The 20,430-nt window shown below is 36.6% G+C and overlaps 1 protein-coding gene across 1 annotated transcript; it reads left to right on the forward strand.

The window, feature by feature from the left end:
• The first annotated feature begins 6,888 nt into the window (after window positions 1-6,888).
• LOC142525230 (protein RETARDED ROOT GROWTH, mitochondrial) lies at window positions 6,889-10,705 on the forward strand. The gene is made up of 7 exons (XM_075629447.1): window positions 6,889-7,263; window positions 8,130-8,238; window positions 8,749-8,908; window positions 9,415-9,563; window positions 9,693-9,844; window positions 9,946-10,060; window positions 10,331-10,705. The coding sequence occupies exons 1-7, from the start codon at window positions 6,962-6,964 to the stop codon at window positions 10,469-10,471; spliced, it is 1,128 nt and encodes a 375-aa protein (XP_075485562.1). The 5' UTR covers window positions 6,889-6,961; the 3' UTR covers window positions 10,472-10,705.
• The last annotated feature ends 9,725 nt before the right edge of the window (window positions 10,706-20,430 follow it).

The raw sequence follows: 20,430 nt of genomic DNA on the forward strand, positions 1-20,430 counted from the left end.
GGGGCAATTTTGGGATGAGTGACCTCCTGGGAAGTTTCCTAGGGTGCGTGTGAGTGAGGACATAAGCACGCTAAAAAGACTCGTCTTGGTACAGTGAGGACAGTCGTCGAATCTGGGGCGTTACAGTTGGTATCAGAGCCAACCTCTCTTAGTACGGTGTGGTTCGGAGACGAACCAAGCGGAAGCTGGTGGGCATGTGAGGCCCGGGGCCGAAGAGGGCGGGGGGTGATCGCCGGTGCCATGAGGTTGCACGGACAATGAACGGCTCCTGGCAGGCTTCTAGGTGGAGGGAACATGAACGAACCGACCCCACACCGGAATGAGAGGGATTCCGAGACTGTTCAATGTAATGAACTGTACAGTTGAAGAGGGCTTAAAAGATTTGATTGGTACTACTCATATCACGAAGGTGCATCTTCTTTTCGGTAGCTCATCACATAAAAAACTCCAAAGTTAAGCGTGCTTGAATTGGGGCAATTTTGGGATGGGTGACCTCCTGGGAAGTTTCCTAGGGTGCGTGTGAGTGAGGACATAAGCACGCTAAAAAGACTCGTCTTGGTACAGTGAGGACAGTCGTCGAATCTGGGGCGTTACAGTTTGTGCCTCCAGCACCTAGACCACAGCAACCACCTCCCAGATTTGAAGGTGGCAGCAGTGGTGGAAAGAAGGACTTCTTGAAAGCCAGAGAAAAGCAGTTTAAGAAGTCTGGCAGCAGTTCTTCTAGCTCTGGTGGTTCTCGACAGAGTCAGAGCTATACTGGAGTTTATTGCAGGACTTGCGGAGGGAGACATCTGACCGAGCAATGCCAGGGACAGACAACAGGGACACTTTGCCAGAGTGTGTCCACAGAGAGGTTCCCAGGGATCCCAGGGAGCAGAGTCATCTGGAGCAGTGGCTCAGACAGATAGACGATCATCTGCTGTTCACTCCTTCCAGCCCGCACCGACTACTACTCCGTCACAGCAGAGGCCAGGAGGTAGCCAGACAGTGAACCAGCTCCTCGACAACAGGCCAGAGTGTTTGCTTTGACAGAGGAGCAGGCCCAGGAAGCACCAGACGATGTTGTTGCAGGTAACTGTTCTTTATGTGGTTACCCTGCTTTTGTATTGATAGATACGGGTGCTTCTCATACATTTATTTCTGAAAGATTTGCATTGAGTCATGCATTGCCTGTTGAGTCTTTATCTGCTGTAGTGTCTGTCTCTTCTCATTTGGAGACAGGTTTGATATCAGTGAATTCTGTGAAACATTGTATGCTACAGTATGACGAGCATGAGATTGAGTTAGATTGTATCGTACTTGGGTTGTCTGATTTTGACTGTATTATTGGTATCGATATGCTGACCAAGTACAGAGCTACTGTTGATTGTTTCCACAAGATTGTGAGATTCAGACCGGATATGACTGATGAGTGGAAATTCTACGATAAGGGTTCTAGATCTAGAATTCCTTTGATATCCGTATTATCTATGACTCGATTGTTATAGAAATGAGCAGAGGGATTCCTTGTCTATTCAGTTTATTTACTGAAATCGAGTCCATCATTGGCTGATTTTCCAGTGGTATGCGAGTTTGCTGATGTCTTCCCAGATGAGATTCCGGGTTTGCCTCCGATTAGAGAGATCGAATTCAGCATTGAATTGATGTCAGGTACAGTTCTGATTTCTAGAGCTCCATACAGAATGGCACCGATTGAGTTGAAAGAATTAAAAAAACAGTTGGAGGATTTACTGGCCAAGGGATACATTAGACCGAGTGTTTCTCCTTGGGGTGCTCCAGTCCTATTTGTGAGAAATAAAGACGGTTCTATGAGACTCTGTATTGATTACCGGCAACTGAACAAGACGACGGTAAAGAATAAATATCCCTTGCCTCGTATTGATGATTTATTTGATCAGTTGCAAGGTTCTTCTGTTTATTCCAAGATCGATATGAGATCTGGATATCATCATCTGAGAGTTAGAGATTCTGATATCTCGAAGACAACATTCAAAACCAGGTATGGACATTATGAGTTTATCGTCATGCCGTTTGGTTTGACCAATGCTCCAGCTGTGTTTATGGGTCTGATGAACCGTGTATTTCAGAGATATCTCGATGATTTCGTGATTATTTTTATTAATGATATATTGATTTATTCGAAGAATATGATTGATCATGTTGAGCATTTGAGAATTGTATTGAGAACTCTGAGGGCTGAGAAATTATATGCGAAACTGTCCAAATGTGAATTCTGGTTGAGACAGGTTGTATTTCTGGGTCACATTATATCTGGAGATTAGATTTCTGTTGATCCTAGCAAGGTTGAGGCTGTGATCAGTTGGCCGAGACCGACATCTGTACCAGAGATACGCAGTTTTATGGGTTTGCCAGGATATTATCGTCGATTTATTAAAGATTTCTCGAGTATTGCTAAACCTATTATTCAGTTGACTCAGAAGAATGCTCCGTTTGTATGGTCTGAAGACTGTGAATCCAGTTTTCTTGAGTTGAAGAAGAGACTGACCAGTGCTCCGATCTTGACTATTCCAGCAGGTACTGGTGATTTCGTTGTTTATTGTGATGCTTCTGAGATAGGGTTGGGATGTGTGTTGTTGCAGCGGGGACATGTGACTTGCGTATGCCTCGAGACAGTTGAAACCACATGAATCTCGTTACCCAAGTCATGATCTTGAATTGGCAGCCATTGTATTTTCACTGAAGATATGGCGACACTACCTATACGGTGAAAAGTTTGAGATATATTCTGATCACAAAAGCCTGAAATATATGTTTCCGCAGTCCGAATTGAATATGAGACAGCGAAGATGGCTTGATCTACTGAAAGATTTTGATTGTGAAATCAAGTACTATCCGGGGAAATCCAATGCAGCAGCAGATGCACTGAGTCGAAAGGTATGTTCTTTATCTTTATCGTCGATTGGTATTTCAAATTTGATAGAAGATTGTTGTTTGTCTGGACTAGTATTTGAGATAAATCGTAAACCATTGAGATTATATGTTGTTCAAGTTGAACCAGAGCTGATTTTGAGAATTAAAGCGGCTCAAAAAGTTGATCATAATGTTCAGAATTCGGTATCGATGGTCAGAGCATGACATCTATCAGAGTATCAGGTACGGGATAATGTACTGTATGTGAATAATCGACTTGTTGTGTCGAATGTTTCAGAGTTGAAACGACAAATATTGTCTAAAGCGCATAGCAGTCGATTCAGTATTCATCCTGGTGGCAGAAAGATGTATAATGATTTGAAAAGACAGTTTTGGTGGAAACAGATGAAAGCTGATATTGCTGAGTTGGTATCCAGATGTCTGAATTGCCAGCTGGTGAAAGCCGAAAGAAAGAAACCAGGAGAACTGTTACAGAGTTTGTCTATTCATGAATGGAAGTGGGATCACATTTCCATGGATTTTGTGACGAAGCTACCGAGATCCTCCTGAGGTTGTGATGCGATTTGGGTCGTGATTGACAGATTGACCAAATCAGCATGCTTTATTCCATACAAGATGACGTACCGACATGACCAGATGTCAGAGATTTATGTAAGAGAGGTGGTCAGATTGCACGGAGTGCCAAAGTCGATTGTTTCAGACCGTGATCCTCGATTTACTTCACACTTTTGGCAGAGTTTACAGCAGGCTCTAGGTACGAAGTTACATCTGAGTACCGCATATCATCCACAGACCGACGGACAGTCAGAGCGGACTATCCAGACACTGGAGGATATGCTGAGAGCTGTAGTGCTTGATTTTAGCACTTGTTGGCAGGATTCATTGCCACTTTGTGAGTTTTCGTACAACAATAGCTATCAGACGAGTATTGAGATGGCTCTTTTTGAGGCGTTGTACGGGAAGAGGTGCAGATCCCCTCTTTATTGGGACGATATCTCTGAGGTTCCTGAGATTGGACCTGACATGATCAGAGATATGACTGAGAAAGTGAAGCTGATTCAGAAAAGAATGAAGACACCTCAAGACAGACAGGCCAAATATGCCAATGTTTGACGTAGACCGTTGGTATTTGAGGCTGGAGACCGATTATTCCTGAAGATTTCTCCTTTCAGAGGAGTTGTCAGATTTGGCAAGAAAGGGAAACTGTCTCCACGATACATTGGGCCGTATGAGATTCTCGAGAAGATAGGAGATCGTGCCTATCGACTTGCGTTACCGCCTTCTTTATCTGGAATACATGATGTCTTTCATGTATCGTTATTGAGGAAATATCTCTCTGATGCTTCACATGTTATTCAGCCAGACGAGGCCGAACTAGATGAGACACTGAGTTACTTCAAGAAGCCGATTCAGATTCTCGATCGTAAAGAAAAACAGCTCAGAACGAAGACTATTCCGCTTGTGAAAGTTCAGTGGAGTCGTCATGGCATTGAAGAAGCTACCTCGGAGACTGAGTCAGACATGAGACAGAAATTCCCAGAGTTATTTCACTGATGTGAGTATTCTTATTTAGCTTCTGTTATACATTTCTTTTTGATATCTGATTTGATTGCCTGTGATTTCGGGGACGAAATCGGATCTTGGGGGGGAGAAATGTAATGCCCGATATTTTTCATTATGTTAATCTGAGATTATTGATTTTGAATTAATATGATTATAGACGGATCATTCCGAGACCAGATTGGGCAAAGCTTATGAATTGTGCAATGTTTGGACAGAACTATTGGCGCCCGAGCGGTAGAAAATGACCGCCCGAGCGCCAATGTGCAATAAAAAAATGTTGGACAGAAAGTTCGGTGCCCGGGCTGTAGTTTTTGACCGCCCGAGCTCCATTGTATAATGCAAGAGGGCAGAACATCTCGCGCCCGGGCGGTAAGTCTCGACCGCCCGAGCGCCCGGGCGGAAATTCTTTTACTACGTTTTGTTATGTTTTAAAATTATGGTATTGAAGGAATTAGATATTATTCATATATGATGTTCTTGATATGTTAGACATCGTATAATTGAAACTGGATTGAAGAACAGATACCGTATAGAATTGTTATGATTTTCAGAGTTGATTTGATTGAGATGTGATATCAGATTTGTATCATTGTTGATTCTGAGGTATTGGAATTGATATCTGATTGATTTATATTGCTGGGTATATCGAGATTGTACAGTTATGCTGTTGAAACAGAATTTGATTGAGTTCTGATTATATCCAGTATTGATCTGAGTTGTATATTGATACGATACCCTCGATATTGTCATTTTCAGATTGAGTATTGACAGGAATTGAATACGAGACGTCGACAGAGTCAGATTGACAGAAAGAAAAGGTATAAATCAATGTTGATTCGGGATTGCACAACTCGAGTTGATTTAACTTGAGTTTCCCAAAATCACATACTGAATTATCATTGCATTGATGTTTGCAATTGAACGAGATTGATATGCTTTGTGTATTGAGTCATAGGCGGATATGCCAAGTCATTGGCGGATATGCCAAGACACTGGATGTTTGATTTATATCGATGTTGCGTAGGAGCAGATAGACTTCTATTGCGGAAATTCGGTATATAGTAATATCCAGGAACCGGGATCCCTAGATTAGAGATGAGTCGAGTCTGAGATGACGAGTCCAGAGTTTATTTACAGCTTTATATCGATGCGTGTTTTCTGATTTGATACATGCTATTGATATGTGTTTCATGCTTTTATATACATTTTTATATGACTGCATGTTTACATTGTTTATACTGAGATTATATTCTCACCGGAGTTATCCGGCTGTTATCTTGTTTGTATGTGTGTATGACAACAGGTGGGGCAGGATCAGGATCAGGAAGAGGATGAGAGATTCAGAATTAGCGTGAAGATCCGGACTTAATGTAGATTGGATTTCAGTACTTGATGTAGTGATTGAACTCTAATTTGAGATAAATAAATGTTGTACAAGACTTGTACTTTTATATCGACATGTATATCAGATCGAGTACATTACGTTTTCGCACTCGCAATTTAAAGGAAAAATTTTATGTCCCACATTTCTTAATTGTTATATTGAATCTTAATAATGATTAAGAGGACGAATTAGGTTCGGGTCCCCACAGTACTAATGGCTCTAATTGAAATCACACAAGATGTCACGTATCAATCACCGTATTCCAAAAATAATATGTAGGAATAAATTCTTATGACATTGACAATTAACAGTCAGATATATTCACCTTAACTAGTGTAAGGAACATTCCCTAAATATTTGATTTGTTGAATTCATTCTTCATCTATAAAGAAATAAGTCTGAGCTCATAAATATAAAGTGTGATCATTCAGTGCAAGGTTGTCCATTTAGTTCAGTAGACCTTAGACAGTCTTCAGACAAGTACGCGAGTGTTCTTCTGAACTTAGTGGCTACTGAATTTGCACGGTGTGTTCAATTTTAATCCTGTGATTTTAAACGACACATCACCAAAACTTAAAGTTACTCGATATATTTCTATGGCAAGCAATAATAGGAATGAAGAAAAAAAAAAATCATTACTTCAAATAGATGCATGTCTATTGATACATGGAAAGCTTTTTAAGATTGATTTCGAATCAATTACAATTTCTTAACTATCTTTGTTATTTTTATTGGATTGATTATATTTTATTTATATTTTAATAGATCCAAAATAATATTAAAAAAAATTAATTTGGTTTCTTTTTTGATATAATTTTGCTAGATATTAAAATGTAAACATATATCATATACATAAATATTTTTTGATTGAAAAAATATAATAACTTAACAAAGCAATTACTTCAATTAATATCGCTAAATTTGGCATTCATTGTGATAAAGGAAATTTGTAACAATAATAATAATAATAATAATAATAAACAATGAGTGATGTAAAATTGGTTCCATTTGTACAGAATTAAATTAATAAATAAACTAGTCTTAAAAAAAATCACAAACTAGCGATGTGAAAATAAAAAATGAGACGCAGCCCAAAAATCTATTCGAAGGTATACACACTGAATGGGGAGATGGAGAGCTTCCCTCGTAATCTCCCGCATCATATGTGCATCGAAATCAGCATTTAATCTTAACTACAACAGAAACCCACCTCTTAGATCTCCATATTTTTCATTGATTTCAGAGAATAGGAACCAATTCTTGAATTTAAGGTTGTTTTCTGCACTCCCATTTCCATCTCCTTATTATACTGACGATTTCGATTTCAAGACCGACGATTTTGACCAGAACCAGATTGGCGAAGAAGTTTCCAAATACGAGGACGAGGTGAAAATCCCGGTCAAGGCTTTCTTTCTTTGCACCAGGTTCTTCACTTTGAATATTCAAGAATGCCTTTTTCACTGTTATTGATGTAAATTTTGAATTTCACTGTTATTGATGTAAATTTTGAATTTCACTGTTATTGATGTAAAGTTTGGATTTTTTTATTGCGCGATGTAGGAGGCCTGTGTATATCTTTCGAGTTATGTGGTTGATTTGTGGGTCTGGTGTTGATTTTGAGTACTTTTGGCCGTGCCAAAGCTGTTGTTTTTTCCTTTTCATTGAACTGGGGTGATAATATTTGGTGAGCTTGCTTGTTTATGTCATGTCTTACTTATTGGGACTAATGTCCTTATTTGTTATAAGAGTCTTTACTGGTGTTTTAGATGACATAACACTCGAGATTCTTCTTTTTTCTTGTTAAATCATGAGAAAGATACCAAATTTAGATGCATTCATGATTCACCCCAGTAAACTTGATTTGGATGGGGAGAGCGGTTTGGAAAGAAAACGTGATAAGATGATCCTGTTTCCGTGACAGGAGTAAGGTTTTTCCAAATTTCAGTGTTTGATCTTGGAAAAAGTAATGTCTGATGGGAAACAATTTTATTAGTTGCATCTGATCTCTGTATGGATAATTTAATTTTTCATATTGATTCTCTGTTGGACACGCATTTTGGCTGCATAATTTTTTGGTTGTTGTCTACAGCACATAGGATGTCGAATTGTTTTGAATTTCCATGTAACACAATGGTGTGATTCCTGCTGTTTGTAGTACTGGTTCAAATGTGTATGTGATGATATCTGTAGGATGTGGGAGAATTCATTCGCCTTCACTCACCAATCTTTTTTTCTTTTCAATGCTATCCTGTCTCGATTTTCTGGTCTCTCAGATTCATGTTTTTGGCAGCGTTGATTTGAAGAATCTTCAAGCTGAGAATTCAAGATATGTTATTCCCGCAACCTCGCGATCATCAAATAGTATTGCTCTCCGATATTTGGACTCCCCTTTGCAAGCAGTAAGAAATTTTGGGACCCCATGCTTCCTTGCTTGAAAAATATTGTCAATTCACATGTCATTCTCAATATTATAGTTCTGTTTTCAATGTTTGGTTCTAAGCGTATACTATTGCATACATGGTATTTACCTAGTATATTTGCTTTTGCCAAAGCATTTTAAATAGAAACATGAATGTTTCTTGTGCTTTTCCATGGGCTAAGTGGTAGGAGTATGGAGGGGAATCTACGGATGAAATGCCGCACAACTACTTAGTCGTTTAAGTAAAAGGTTTCCTTCGCTGAAGGAATTGCCTTCTTATTGATATAAGCCTCGAACAACACTGTTGCTTGGAGATAACGAGCCGATCGATGCCTAACTTTTTCTGTCTCTACCAAATGTTTCCGGATAACAAAGTGATTGCCTTTGTATTGAGCCAGATCATTTTATCACCGGAATACTTTGAATTTTCTTTGGACAAAGTCTTCCTTAGTGAGATGAAACTCATAGCAAAACAATTCTTTTATTTCAGGGATCCTTTTTTGAAGAGAATGTGAGTCGCTATCGTTACATGGTTATCTTCCAATATGGTTCGGCAGTCTTGTTCAATGTAGAGGATCACGAGGTTGATTTCTACCTGCAAACTGTGAGGCAACATGCTTCGGGATTGCTTCCTGAGATGAGAAAAGATGGTGAGTTTCTTTTTTTCTCCCTCGATATTTTGGGGTTCTCATGTTTTCATTTTTTGTGCTCATTTTTGTATATGATTGAATTCTTGAGCATGTGTGCAATAAGTAATATCTATTTGGTTCCGCTTGACTGGTATCAGCTTTGGATATGTTAAAGAGTTATTGCTACAAAAAGTACTCGACGAAAGAATAAATCATCACCTTGGTCTATAAGGACAAATTATACTTCTGTTAATGTTTTATTTTTGTGTCATTTACATTTAAAGTAAAGATCATTATGGTTTTTATTTTCACCTTTTAACATAACTCTGAATTCAAACAATTAAACTCAATTTGCAAAGCATTTAATTTTTTCTGTGCTCCGATTAGTTTGCGCGTAGTCACGTATTATTATGGTTCTATTAGTATCCAGAGGACTACATCTACATCCACTGCAAGATTTTATTTGAACTACTGTGCATGAATCTTTAGGCCCATTCACTTTTATCATTTCTTTGTTTTTATACCAGACTATGCTATAAAAGAGAAGCCCTTGTTGGTCGAGGATATGCAGGGAGGTCCAGATTACATTGTTTTGAAAAATCTTGACGTGGATAGCATCCGCATAATTGGCAGTGTTCTTGGTCAGAGCATTGCTCTTGATTATTTCGTATCACAGGTAAATAATCAAATATGGAGTCCTTTTCGTATTTTTAGTTCCTTCTTGAACAAGACTAGACGTATCGTGTAGCTCAATTTTTAGCCGTGTTGCACAAGCTGAACTAGAAATTTGTAACATCTCTCTTAGATTGACGGTATGGTTGAAGAGTTTGCGAAAATAAATCGTGGGATGGAGAAGACCGGCACTTTTACAATGCAACGGAAGAAGCTATTTCAACTTGTAGGGAAGGCTAATTCAAATTTAGCTGATGTAATTCTAAAAGTCGGTCTTTTTGAGAGGTAATTACAAAACCAATGGTTGGAGACATTTTCTATGGTTATGCAACTACTGTCAACATTTGAAGTGACACCGTTTAAAGTTAGTATTTTGCATATTGCAGATCAGAAATTGCATGGAGAGATGCAAAATATGCACAAATACTCGACTATCTTCGCGAGGAATTCGAGGTGACACAAAGATTTGGAAACCTCGATTTCAAGCTAAAGTTTGTTGAGGTAAGCACATTAAGCCGTTCATGTTTCTGATACATGTCTTTCTGGTGGAACTATCTTGTTAAACTTGGGTCCTCGTACAGATAATTTCATTGAAGCTAAACGAAATGTTATTAGCAATCCGAAATAGGTGTGCCAACTCTTAAGTTTGACAGATTCTTCAAGTTAGCTGACTTTTGGATCGGGTTATATTGTTATTCCTTGAATCCCCCAACATAAATTTCACCCTTGTCCGTCAACTAATTCGTCATCCTTATGTTCACGTCCCTGCAGCATAACATCCATTTTCTTCAAGAAGTGCTTCAAAATCGGAAGTCGGATTTGCTGGAATGGTGTATCATAGTCTTGCTGAGCACAGAAAATGTAATCTCAGTTTATGAGATTGTTAGAGAATCTGGTGGGACGCTGATTTGAACAAGAAATACACAATTCTTTTTGCTGCAGAGACCAGCCAACGTACGCTTATATTTGCGCCGTGTTTTAGGCTGACTTCCATTTTTTATCAGTATTTGATGCTCTAGTATTTTTTTACCAAAAAAAAAAACAATTATATAATAAATTACACGTATCAAAACAGGGATACGTGTTTTGGATTACTTGTGGAATCCTTGGAATTCACCCAGTCTGTGATATCCTTTGGATTGGTAATGAACGCCTCTCTTTTGAGTCCTATTGTTGCAAAAGTCAATGGGTTCAAAATAAATTTTTTTCATAAAAAAAAACAATATTGTTTGGTTACGAAGCTGTTTTAAAAAAGCACTTAGTACTAAGTGCTTTTTTCAGAAGTTAGATTTTTTTATTTTGGTAAAAATTTGTGTGAGACTGTCTCATGGGTCATATTTTGTGAGATAGATCTTTTATTTGGGTCATGCATGAAAAAATATTATTTTTTATGCTAAGAGTATTATTTTTTATTGTGAATATCGGTAGGATTGACCTGTCTCACATATAAAGATTCTTGAGACAGTCTCATAAAGAACTACTCATTTGTTTTTGGGTTCTGTTTCTAATGTTATTCAAAGATAAAAACAAAAACATTTTTCAATATTTATCCAAACGAGATTGCAGCGTTTTTTTAAATAAAAACACTTATAAAAGTCAGACTTTATTCAAGTGTTTTTTATAATTACAGTTTTACTTTTTATCTTCAAAAAATATTTTGCTTTGAAGAAACGATTTGCTATTTGAAACACCCCTTCCTACCTTTATTTTTTTTAGGAAAATTGTTGATTTGATCCGATCAAGGTGAGTCATTTAGTTGACATGGAGTAATATGGCAGTGTGGGAAGTTGCTATTTTGAAATTGTATGTTTTTGAATATATTGAGGAGAATATATTATAATTGCAGTAAATAATTCTTTATTTCTTATTAATTTTCTGACAAAAATTTGTGTGATACGGTCTCACGGGTCGTATTTTGTGAGACAGATCTTTTATTTGGGTCATCCATGAAAAATTATTACTGTTTATGCTAAGAGTATTATTTTTTATTGTGAATATCGGTAGGGTTGACTCATCTCCCAGATAAAAATTCGTAAGACTGTCTCACAAGAGACCTACTATAATTTTTTAATGTATCAAACAAAAATAGTGGAAATAATATAGTCGAGGAAGATCACTAAAGTTGGCACCGAAAAGATCAACATAAAAAAATATTTCAACTTTTAACAATTCTTTAGTTTTAACCATTAAACGAATTTTGTATTCAAAACCCACCAATCCTTTTAAATTAAAGCCACTTTAATTAGATAACAACCTTAAAAAAAAACTGCATAGTTTTAGTGCTGGAAAATAATTTGGAAAGACCCCAAGATAAAATATAATTATATTATATCTCGTTGACTCTATGTTATCATCTGTATTTTCATTTTATTTTATTTTTTATTTTCAAATTACACGTTCAATTGAACATCTGGTGTAGCGTAGACGAACAAAAAAATGTGCAAGAAGAGAATTGTCCGACCCCCAATTAAATGAAACTAACTCGCAACTACGGATTTAATTTCGGTTTGGAAAAATATACAAGTCGACGAGTTAGATTTTCATATAAAAAATAGGCTTCGATTTCAATGGATGCACACCCTTGGGTCCGTGTCTTTTGTAAAGCATGTAGGGAACATTGAGACAATATGGCATAAAATGCAACATAAATCCTAATAAAAAATGACGTGGCAAGGCATGTTTATCACATTCTCATCCCCCAACCAATCTCAAATATACTACAATACCAATGACATTTTATTTCCCATGCTTCCCATACCAAGATACATAAAATACATTTGACAATATTATGTTTTTTTTTTTTTAAACATTGACAATATGACAAAAACTTGTGTAAGACGGTTTCACGAGTCGTATTTTGTAAGACGGATCTCTTATTTTGGTTATCCATAAAAAAATATTACTTTTTATGCTAAGTATTATTTTTTATTGTAAATATCGGTAGGGTTGACCGGTTTCACAGATAAAGATTTGTTAGACCGTCTCACAAAAGACCTACTCTGACAATATTATGTTTAAATTCTGAAAAAAAGGTAGAATTTTTTGACATATTAAAAATTGTAGCTACATTAGAATTATAGAAAAACAAGAAGAAGAAAAAATAGGGCTTGTGCTTTGGGATGTTCATGTTTATGGGGCTTTTCAAAAAAAAAAAAAAAGAGTGGGTCTCATGTGAGACCTGTCTCACGGATCTTAATCTGTGAGACGAGTCAATCATATCGATATTCATAATAAAAAGTAATATTCTTAGCATAAAAAGTAATACTTTTTCATGGATAACCCAAATAAGAGATCTGTCTCACAAATACGACCCGTGAGACCGTCTCACACGAGTTTTTGTCAAAAAAAAAAATTGCATTTTTATTGTTGCTCTTAGCCACGAATTTTCGGCCCTTATATGATATATCAATTTATATATCATGATTCATGCGAATATACTAATATTTTTTTTCAAATATATGCAGGATTTTATATATATATATATATCACATGGAATATTTCTGAATAGTTTTAATTATATTTATTTATTTATTTATAGATTTGAAGGGATAGAGAATTGAAGGTGTTTCACAAATTGATTGCCTTGGGTGGTTCAAATTTTAAAGCCACTCGATCATGATAGACTTCTATGCAACTCCTTCTTTGGCAAAAGCGCAGAACAAATTCGTATGATCATTGTGGTGTATGGCTTTTAAAAAGGACATGCAATTTGATGGCCCTCACGATTTTGAGACTAAAAGTAATTTATTGTATTAGAAATTAAAATTTGAAAGAAAAAGAAGAAAAATATAGTCGATAGAAACTAAAATCTTTTAATACATATAATATTTAGTTCAAATCATTATAGCTGGTGGTAGTGCTATGATTCAAATCTTTCACGATTGTTCTTTGTTATGGTGTACCTGAAATCTCGATAATTTACAGACTATTACAGCAACAAATTGAGTTGAGGCAAATGTTGGATACTCTCCCCTCAAGAAGAATTTTGTCCCGCCTTAGTGCTCCGGTTTATGACAATTCTTCCTCAAGATACAACTCCTTACAATAACATAACTATAAATTGTAAGAATAATAACCATAAAATGGAGTCTACTCTATTACAAAAAAAAAAAAAAGAAAGTAGAGGAGAAGACAAAATGAATACAATGTATGCAAAAAATTTGATGATCAAAAGTGTTTTCTAGTCGTCTTTCATCATGTATTTATAAATTTCAATCATTAAGGACATGTTTTTCATTAAAGAGGTGTCCTTTCACTATCATTTGGATGCAAAATATTATGAAAACTCGTAACTTTTAGTTAATTAGCACTGCCAGGCGCCTAAGAGCCATTTTACGGGAGCCTGGGCGCCTTCTTCAAGGCCTGAAAATTCCAGGGCAATGAGGCGCTTAGGCCCCTCCTCACGTCCTTGGAATAATCCAGATCACTGACGAGGCGTCTAGGCATCTCTCTTGTGGCCTGGATTGTTCTAGGCTACACTTTGGGGCTCCTCAGGCCCTCTTAGGAGCTTCAACACCTCCTTTAGTGTGCAAAAGATTCTTTTGAGTTTTTATTTGCTTAATTTCAATTCATTAAGTTTAAAACATTCCAACAATCTCCTACATGAATAAAATTAATGTATGAATACACGTGATCTCGAAATAGAGTATACACGGAAAATTATCGCATTAGGATATGTGATTTTTGGCATTGAACATTTCTTAGCAGAATACTATTGGATTTACTGGGCCATGAAATGAACTTAATTTCTTGAACTTCTTGGCGATTTATGTAAAATCATAGAACAATACCTACACGATAAATTTTCTACCATTTCCATTTGGTTTTTTTTTAATTATTTTTTGTATTCGTTTTGGCTATGAAACACTTCTTAGTTTCAAAAGTGTTTCGTTGAGGCAGCTCATTTCACACTTACATATGTGGTTTCCTTTTAAGAATATCCTAATACTCTTGATTTTACAAGCTAAGGAACCATTAAAAATCCAATGCTTAATCTCACTACACTGGTAGGCATCAATAATCATTTTCCTAGGAATGAGAAGGGAAGGATTCCCGAGTGTTAGCTCAAATTTTCATAATTTAATTGTCCTATTGAATCAGGATCTTGTGATATCTAATCAACAAGGTTGAGTTTTCACTATGAAAATTTATTTGTAGATTTTAAACTCATTCATCTAGACAAGTTGTACACTTGATCTCTATTTAATGTTTTTGTAAGCGGAACCACCAAGTTATTTTAATTTAACATAATCAATATAGATGACTCCATTTGAGATCAATTGTCTCATTGTGTTATGTATTCGACGGATATATCGAAACTTACCATTGTATATGTTGTTTTGTGTCATTGCAATTACTGACTGACTGTCGCAATGCATCATTATTGCAAACACTGGTTTCGTTCAACATGGAATATCCTCTAGCAAGTTGCGAAGCCATTCTACTTCTTCCGCAGCTTTATCAATTGCGATGAATTCGGATTCAATTGTTGATCTAGCAATGAAAGTTTGTTTGGATGACCTCCAAAAAACTGCGCCACCACGTATGCTAAATACATAGTCACTAGTGGATTTCAAATCTTTAGTGTCAGAAATCCAATTAGCATCATTACATATATATATTTTTATCATAGCATGATATTTTGTATAATGAAAATCATATTACAAGGCACATCTTTAATATCTAAGCATCCTTGAAAAATGTTTTGTCAACAATTTCTTTATTGTCTTGATCATACTTTGATTGCTCTCATTATAAGCACGACATCTACATAAAGTGTGAGGCCCGGGGCCGAAGAGGGCGGGGTGTGATCTCCGGCGCCATCAGTTGCACGGACAATGAGCGGCTCCTGGCAGGCTTCTAGGTGGAGGGAACATGAATGAACCGACCCACACGGAAATGAGAGGGATTCCGAGACTGTTCAATGTAATGGACTGTACAGTTGAAGAGGGCTTAAAAGATTTGATTGGTACTACTCATATCACGAAGGTGCATCTTCTTTTCGGTAGCTCATCATATAAGAACTTTAAAGTTAAGCGTGCTTGACTTGGGGCAACTTTGGGATGGGTGACCTCCTGGGAAGTTTCTCAGGGTGCGTGTGAGTGAGGACATAAGCACGCTGGAAAGACTCGTCTTGGTACAGTGAGGACAGTCGTCGAATCTGGGGCGTTACATAAAGACACACTATTTCATAAGATTCTCGAGTGTCTTTAATATAGACACATTTGTAACACTCGTTAATCTTAAAACATCATTTTATCAAATTTGTCATGTCACTACTTGGGCACTTGTTTAAGTCTATATAGGGACTCGAAGAGTCGGAAAAATTTCCTTTCTTGACAACGAAATATATAGCTTTCAGGTTATTCCATATATATTTATTCTTCAAATTCACTATTCAAGAAAGTTTTTTTGACATCCATTTGGTATATCTCAAGGTTGTGTCGAACTGCAATTGTGATGAGAACACGAATGAAATTTATTCTTGAATATGGTGTGTAGCGTACCGTACTTTTACCGTTCAAAATTTGCGGAAAAATTTAAAATTTTCTTAAACATAACATAACCTTCAAAGTTGCCAAAAAATATCTCAACCAAGTCCCCCATAAGACATGGTTGCTCAAAATAACTTCAATAAAATTTGCTCACAAAAGGTTTGCTCAAAGTGTTTCCCTCAAAACATGAAATCAGAGTATATTAACATTTGCATAAAAACATAAACATTGCGGTCCTCGGGTTAGCCTCCCGCTCAGTCCAAGCCTGCCCCTTGATCGCCACCTCCTGTCTCCTCATCAACATACTCACCTGCATCGATCAAGTCTAGTGAGTCTAAAGACTCAACACGTATAAACTGGAAAATAGCGAGTACTACATAATAAAACCGCATGCAACTTTAAAAATAGAACATACATACTTGAACTTGAATTTAACATGCTTGAAACTTGAACATCGTGAGCTTAACTTAGACGTGCCATCGACATGAGCTTTTCTTAAACATTCTCGTAACATAAACTTGAGCGTATAAAGCATAATTTTGCGTAGAGGCATGTTTCAAAGTAAATGACCCATAACATAATAAGGCCTGATCAGACACACCACAGTACTGGGCTGACAGGGACGTATCCACTGCCGCATACATAAGATCCCCGTTCATATATTTAACGGGTGGATTGGTCCCTGTTCATAAGTTTAATGCTTTCCAATCCCGATCTGAACCCGTTCATAAGTTTAACGGGGCGGAGAGGTCCTCGGCCACGTTCACCGACTTCCAAACCCATTCATACATTTGGTCACAAAGCAGTTAGCATACCTCAAAACTTTAAAATGTTTTCTTTTGCATGTCATCATACTTACTTGGCGTTGAGGGATTCGTTGGATCTCGTTTGGGGCCGTTGCTGCAACATGCTAACATGAGCTCAAAAGTTTAACTTGCGTGACTTAGACGTAATCATCATGCCTATACCTAAGCTCAATCGCTTACTTAGGGCATGCTAAAATTCCCATGACTCGACCATGTCAATCAGTGCACTAAACCAAGACATCAACCTCAAAGCATACATCAATATTTTTCCCAAAATAAGCAGTACACGGACCCCGTGCCTGGGTCCGTGTAAGGGTCCGGGTAGGTTCGGTAAAATGTGTGCGAAGGAAAAAGCGAAGGCACGGACCCCGTGCCTGCCTCCGTGTAGGGGTCCGTGTCGACTCGCTAAAGCCATACTCTGAAAAAAGGGGGACACGGACCCCGTGTCAAGGTCCGTCAAAGGGTCTGTGTACCTACGCAAGTTCGACACCAAAAGGAAAATAAAGGCACGGACCCCGTGTCAGGGTCAGTGTGCAGGTCCGTGTGTCCTCGATTTTTCTGCACCTGCGAGAAAACTTATGCAATGTCTATTCACCCAATTTGACACTTAAAGGATGTGATTCAACACCTTAAGACTCTTCTTAGGACACCATAACATTGCACCAAAACTCGTACAAACGCCTCAAAACACGACGTCCACTCTACTACCCAATGCAACACAAAATACGGCAATTGACATCAAATCGATTACCTACGACTTCCCACTAGTTCAAGTGCCTAACGACATGAAACGCAACCTCAAAAATACTCCAAACATCATTACCAATATATCTATACGCAGCAACAATCACCCGTTGATCTCCAACGAAGCCTGCAACACAAAAACTTCAAGAGCACATCAATATCATAAAATTTCTGAAAACGCAGTTTGAGCAGTCCCACGAAAAACGCCATAACTCAGTAAATTTTTGTCCAAAAATTTTGAATCATATATCAAATCGAAGGCATCGAAATGTTCTACATTTTTTGTGTTGAAAGTTTTCTCAAAATCTCGACTGAAAAATCGCATTATTTGAAAAGACAGTAAAAACGAATTTTTGATATTCAAAACTACTTCAAAATACGTCCAATACAATTTCTGCTCAAACTACTAAGAATCATTCACATGTTTTCACACAAAACACATCAAAATTCATACTATGACAAGATCGATGCAGCAAGAACAGAATATACGTGCCTTTTTATGTCAAACGTTACCGAAACGGCGTCACCGAAGCGGAGATAGAAGCGAGGTTGATCCGGGGCGATTGTGGCGCTAAAATTCTTGAAGAAAACCCAACAAAACTTGCTGGAAATTTTTAGAGAAGGGGGCGGCTGCTATGGGGAGAAGAATCCTAAAATTTCTTCTCTCCAAAAATATAAAACTTGAATGGATTGTTTGTGTGTGTGTTGTGCGATTATAGGTGTGTGTAGAAGTGTGTAAAGCGTGTAGTGTGTGTGTGTGGCGTGAGTTAGTGGGGGATTTAGGGAAATAAATTGCTTAAAAAATAAATTAACCACCAATTAAAAGTTAATCAAACACTAACTCAAAATTTCTTGGAATCAAAATACACACTAATTTTTAAATAGCTCCTTAATTAAAATAACACCCACACAATATAAAGTTTAAAAGTTTTAAACTCTCGAAATTACTAAATAAGTGATTTAAGCTTAAAAATGCTAAAACTCAATAAATTATTTAAAACGCCCCAAACTTAGCTTAAAAATAAAATACCACATTTTAAATTGCCAAAATCTTCGCCGGTCTTTTCCTCAATCCCGCCTCGAATGATCTCCTGAAACATGAAACTCGAAAGACATTTTAACGTGCATCACAATAAACATGACTAATTTAAAATAATACATTTAAATAAATTATGCATGGCTAAGGAAATCATTTTAAATTAAATAACTGATTTAACAAATAAATAATGCATGAGTTTTACGTGTACGAATTTGGGCTCTACATGGTGAATAGGTGTCGAAGAAATCAAAGCCTTCCCTTTGTCTGTATCATTTAACCACCAATCTAGCCTTGTACTTTTCTACCGTACCATTAGTTTTATACTTTCTTTTTAGGATCCATTTGAATCCTATTGTCTTGTTACCTAGTGGGAGATCCACTAGTTCCCAAGTATGGTTGTTCATAATATATTCCATTTCTGTATTGAGGATTTCTTTCCAGTATGGAGCTTCAGGGATATACAATGCATCTGGTAAGGTTTTTGTTCCATTTTATGACATAGAAGTGTGGAAATCTGGACCAAAAGACTTCAAGGTTCTAGTCTTTTTACTTATTCTAGATTCATCTTATTTTTAGGGACCTTCTTTTGTTTCGTGTCCTCATTATGTGTAGGTTCATTAATACATGCAAAACCTTCATTCATCATTTCTCTTTTTCTTCTGCTAGAATTTTCTTCTTGCCTTACTTTGCAAGGAAATATATTTTCAAAGAATATGACATCCTAGAGTCAATAGTCATACCTTCACTCATTTTAGGATTTCAGATTTGTGCACTATAAATCAATATGTATTATTGTTGTATGTGTATCTTATGAATATGCAGTCAACCATATTTGGTCCAATTCTGACTTGTTTTATCTTTGATATTTCAAACTTGGACAAGCACCCCTTCAAGTATTTGTAGAAAGATTTATGATCTTTCCACAATTCATATGGTGTTTTGTCATTTTTCTTGTGGGTAATCTTGTTCAAAATATGATTAGCCGACCCCCATAATTTTTGAGGTAATCTAGAATTTATCAACATCACATTCATCATTACTTTTAAAGTTTTGTTTTTTATTCAGCGATTCCATTAGATTGAGTATGGTGCAATGGTTTCAAGTATTATGCCTAAATATGAACACAATTAATCAAACGGTGCTTCATATTCGTCTCTTTCCGCAAACTCGTTTTATTTCTTTACCAAGTTGATTTTCAACTTCGATTCTGAAGGTCTTGAAATTCTCAAGTTCTTCATCTTTACCCCTCAAAAGATATACACAACTGTACCTTGTACAATCGTCAATAAATGTTACACAGTATTTCTTTCTACCTTTAGTTTGTGCAATATTTAAGTTACTGATGTCGGTGTGAATCAGTTTTAGAGGAGTTGTACATCTTTCAACATAATAGAAATGTGATTTGGTCATTTTTGCTCCAACACATACTTCACATTTATATGTTGGATCAATATTATATTTATACAACAATTTCAAATTCATTAAACGTAGTAGAATATTAAAATTTATGTGTCCATAGCGAACATTTCATAGATCATAATACTCAAGCAAGTAAATATAATAATCACTTTTATTGCCATCAATATTGCGGCAAACAGCTATTACATTCAACTTGAAGAGGTTCTCATCGAGATACTCTTTTCCAAAAAAAAACTATTTTTTGTCAATACAAACCTAATATATTCGAAAACTAGTCTAAATCCATTATTGACCAATGATGACCCCAACACCTGTAAAATCCGCAATTTCCAAACCCTATATTATTTTTGTACTAAAAAAATTTGTACT

This window comes from Primulina tabacum, chromosome 14 (assembly GCF_025594145.1).
Source record: "Primulina tabacum isolate GXHZ01 chromosome 14, ASM2559414v2, whole genome shotgun sequence".
In the NCBI taxonomy this organism is placed as follows: domain Eukaryota; kingdom Viridiplantae; phylum Streptophyta; class Magnoliopsida; order Lamiales; family Gesneriaceae; genus Primulina; species Primulina tabacum.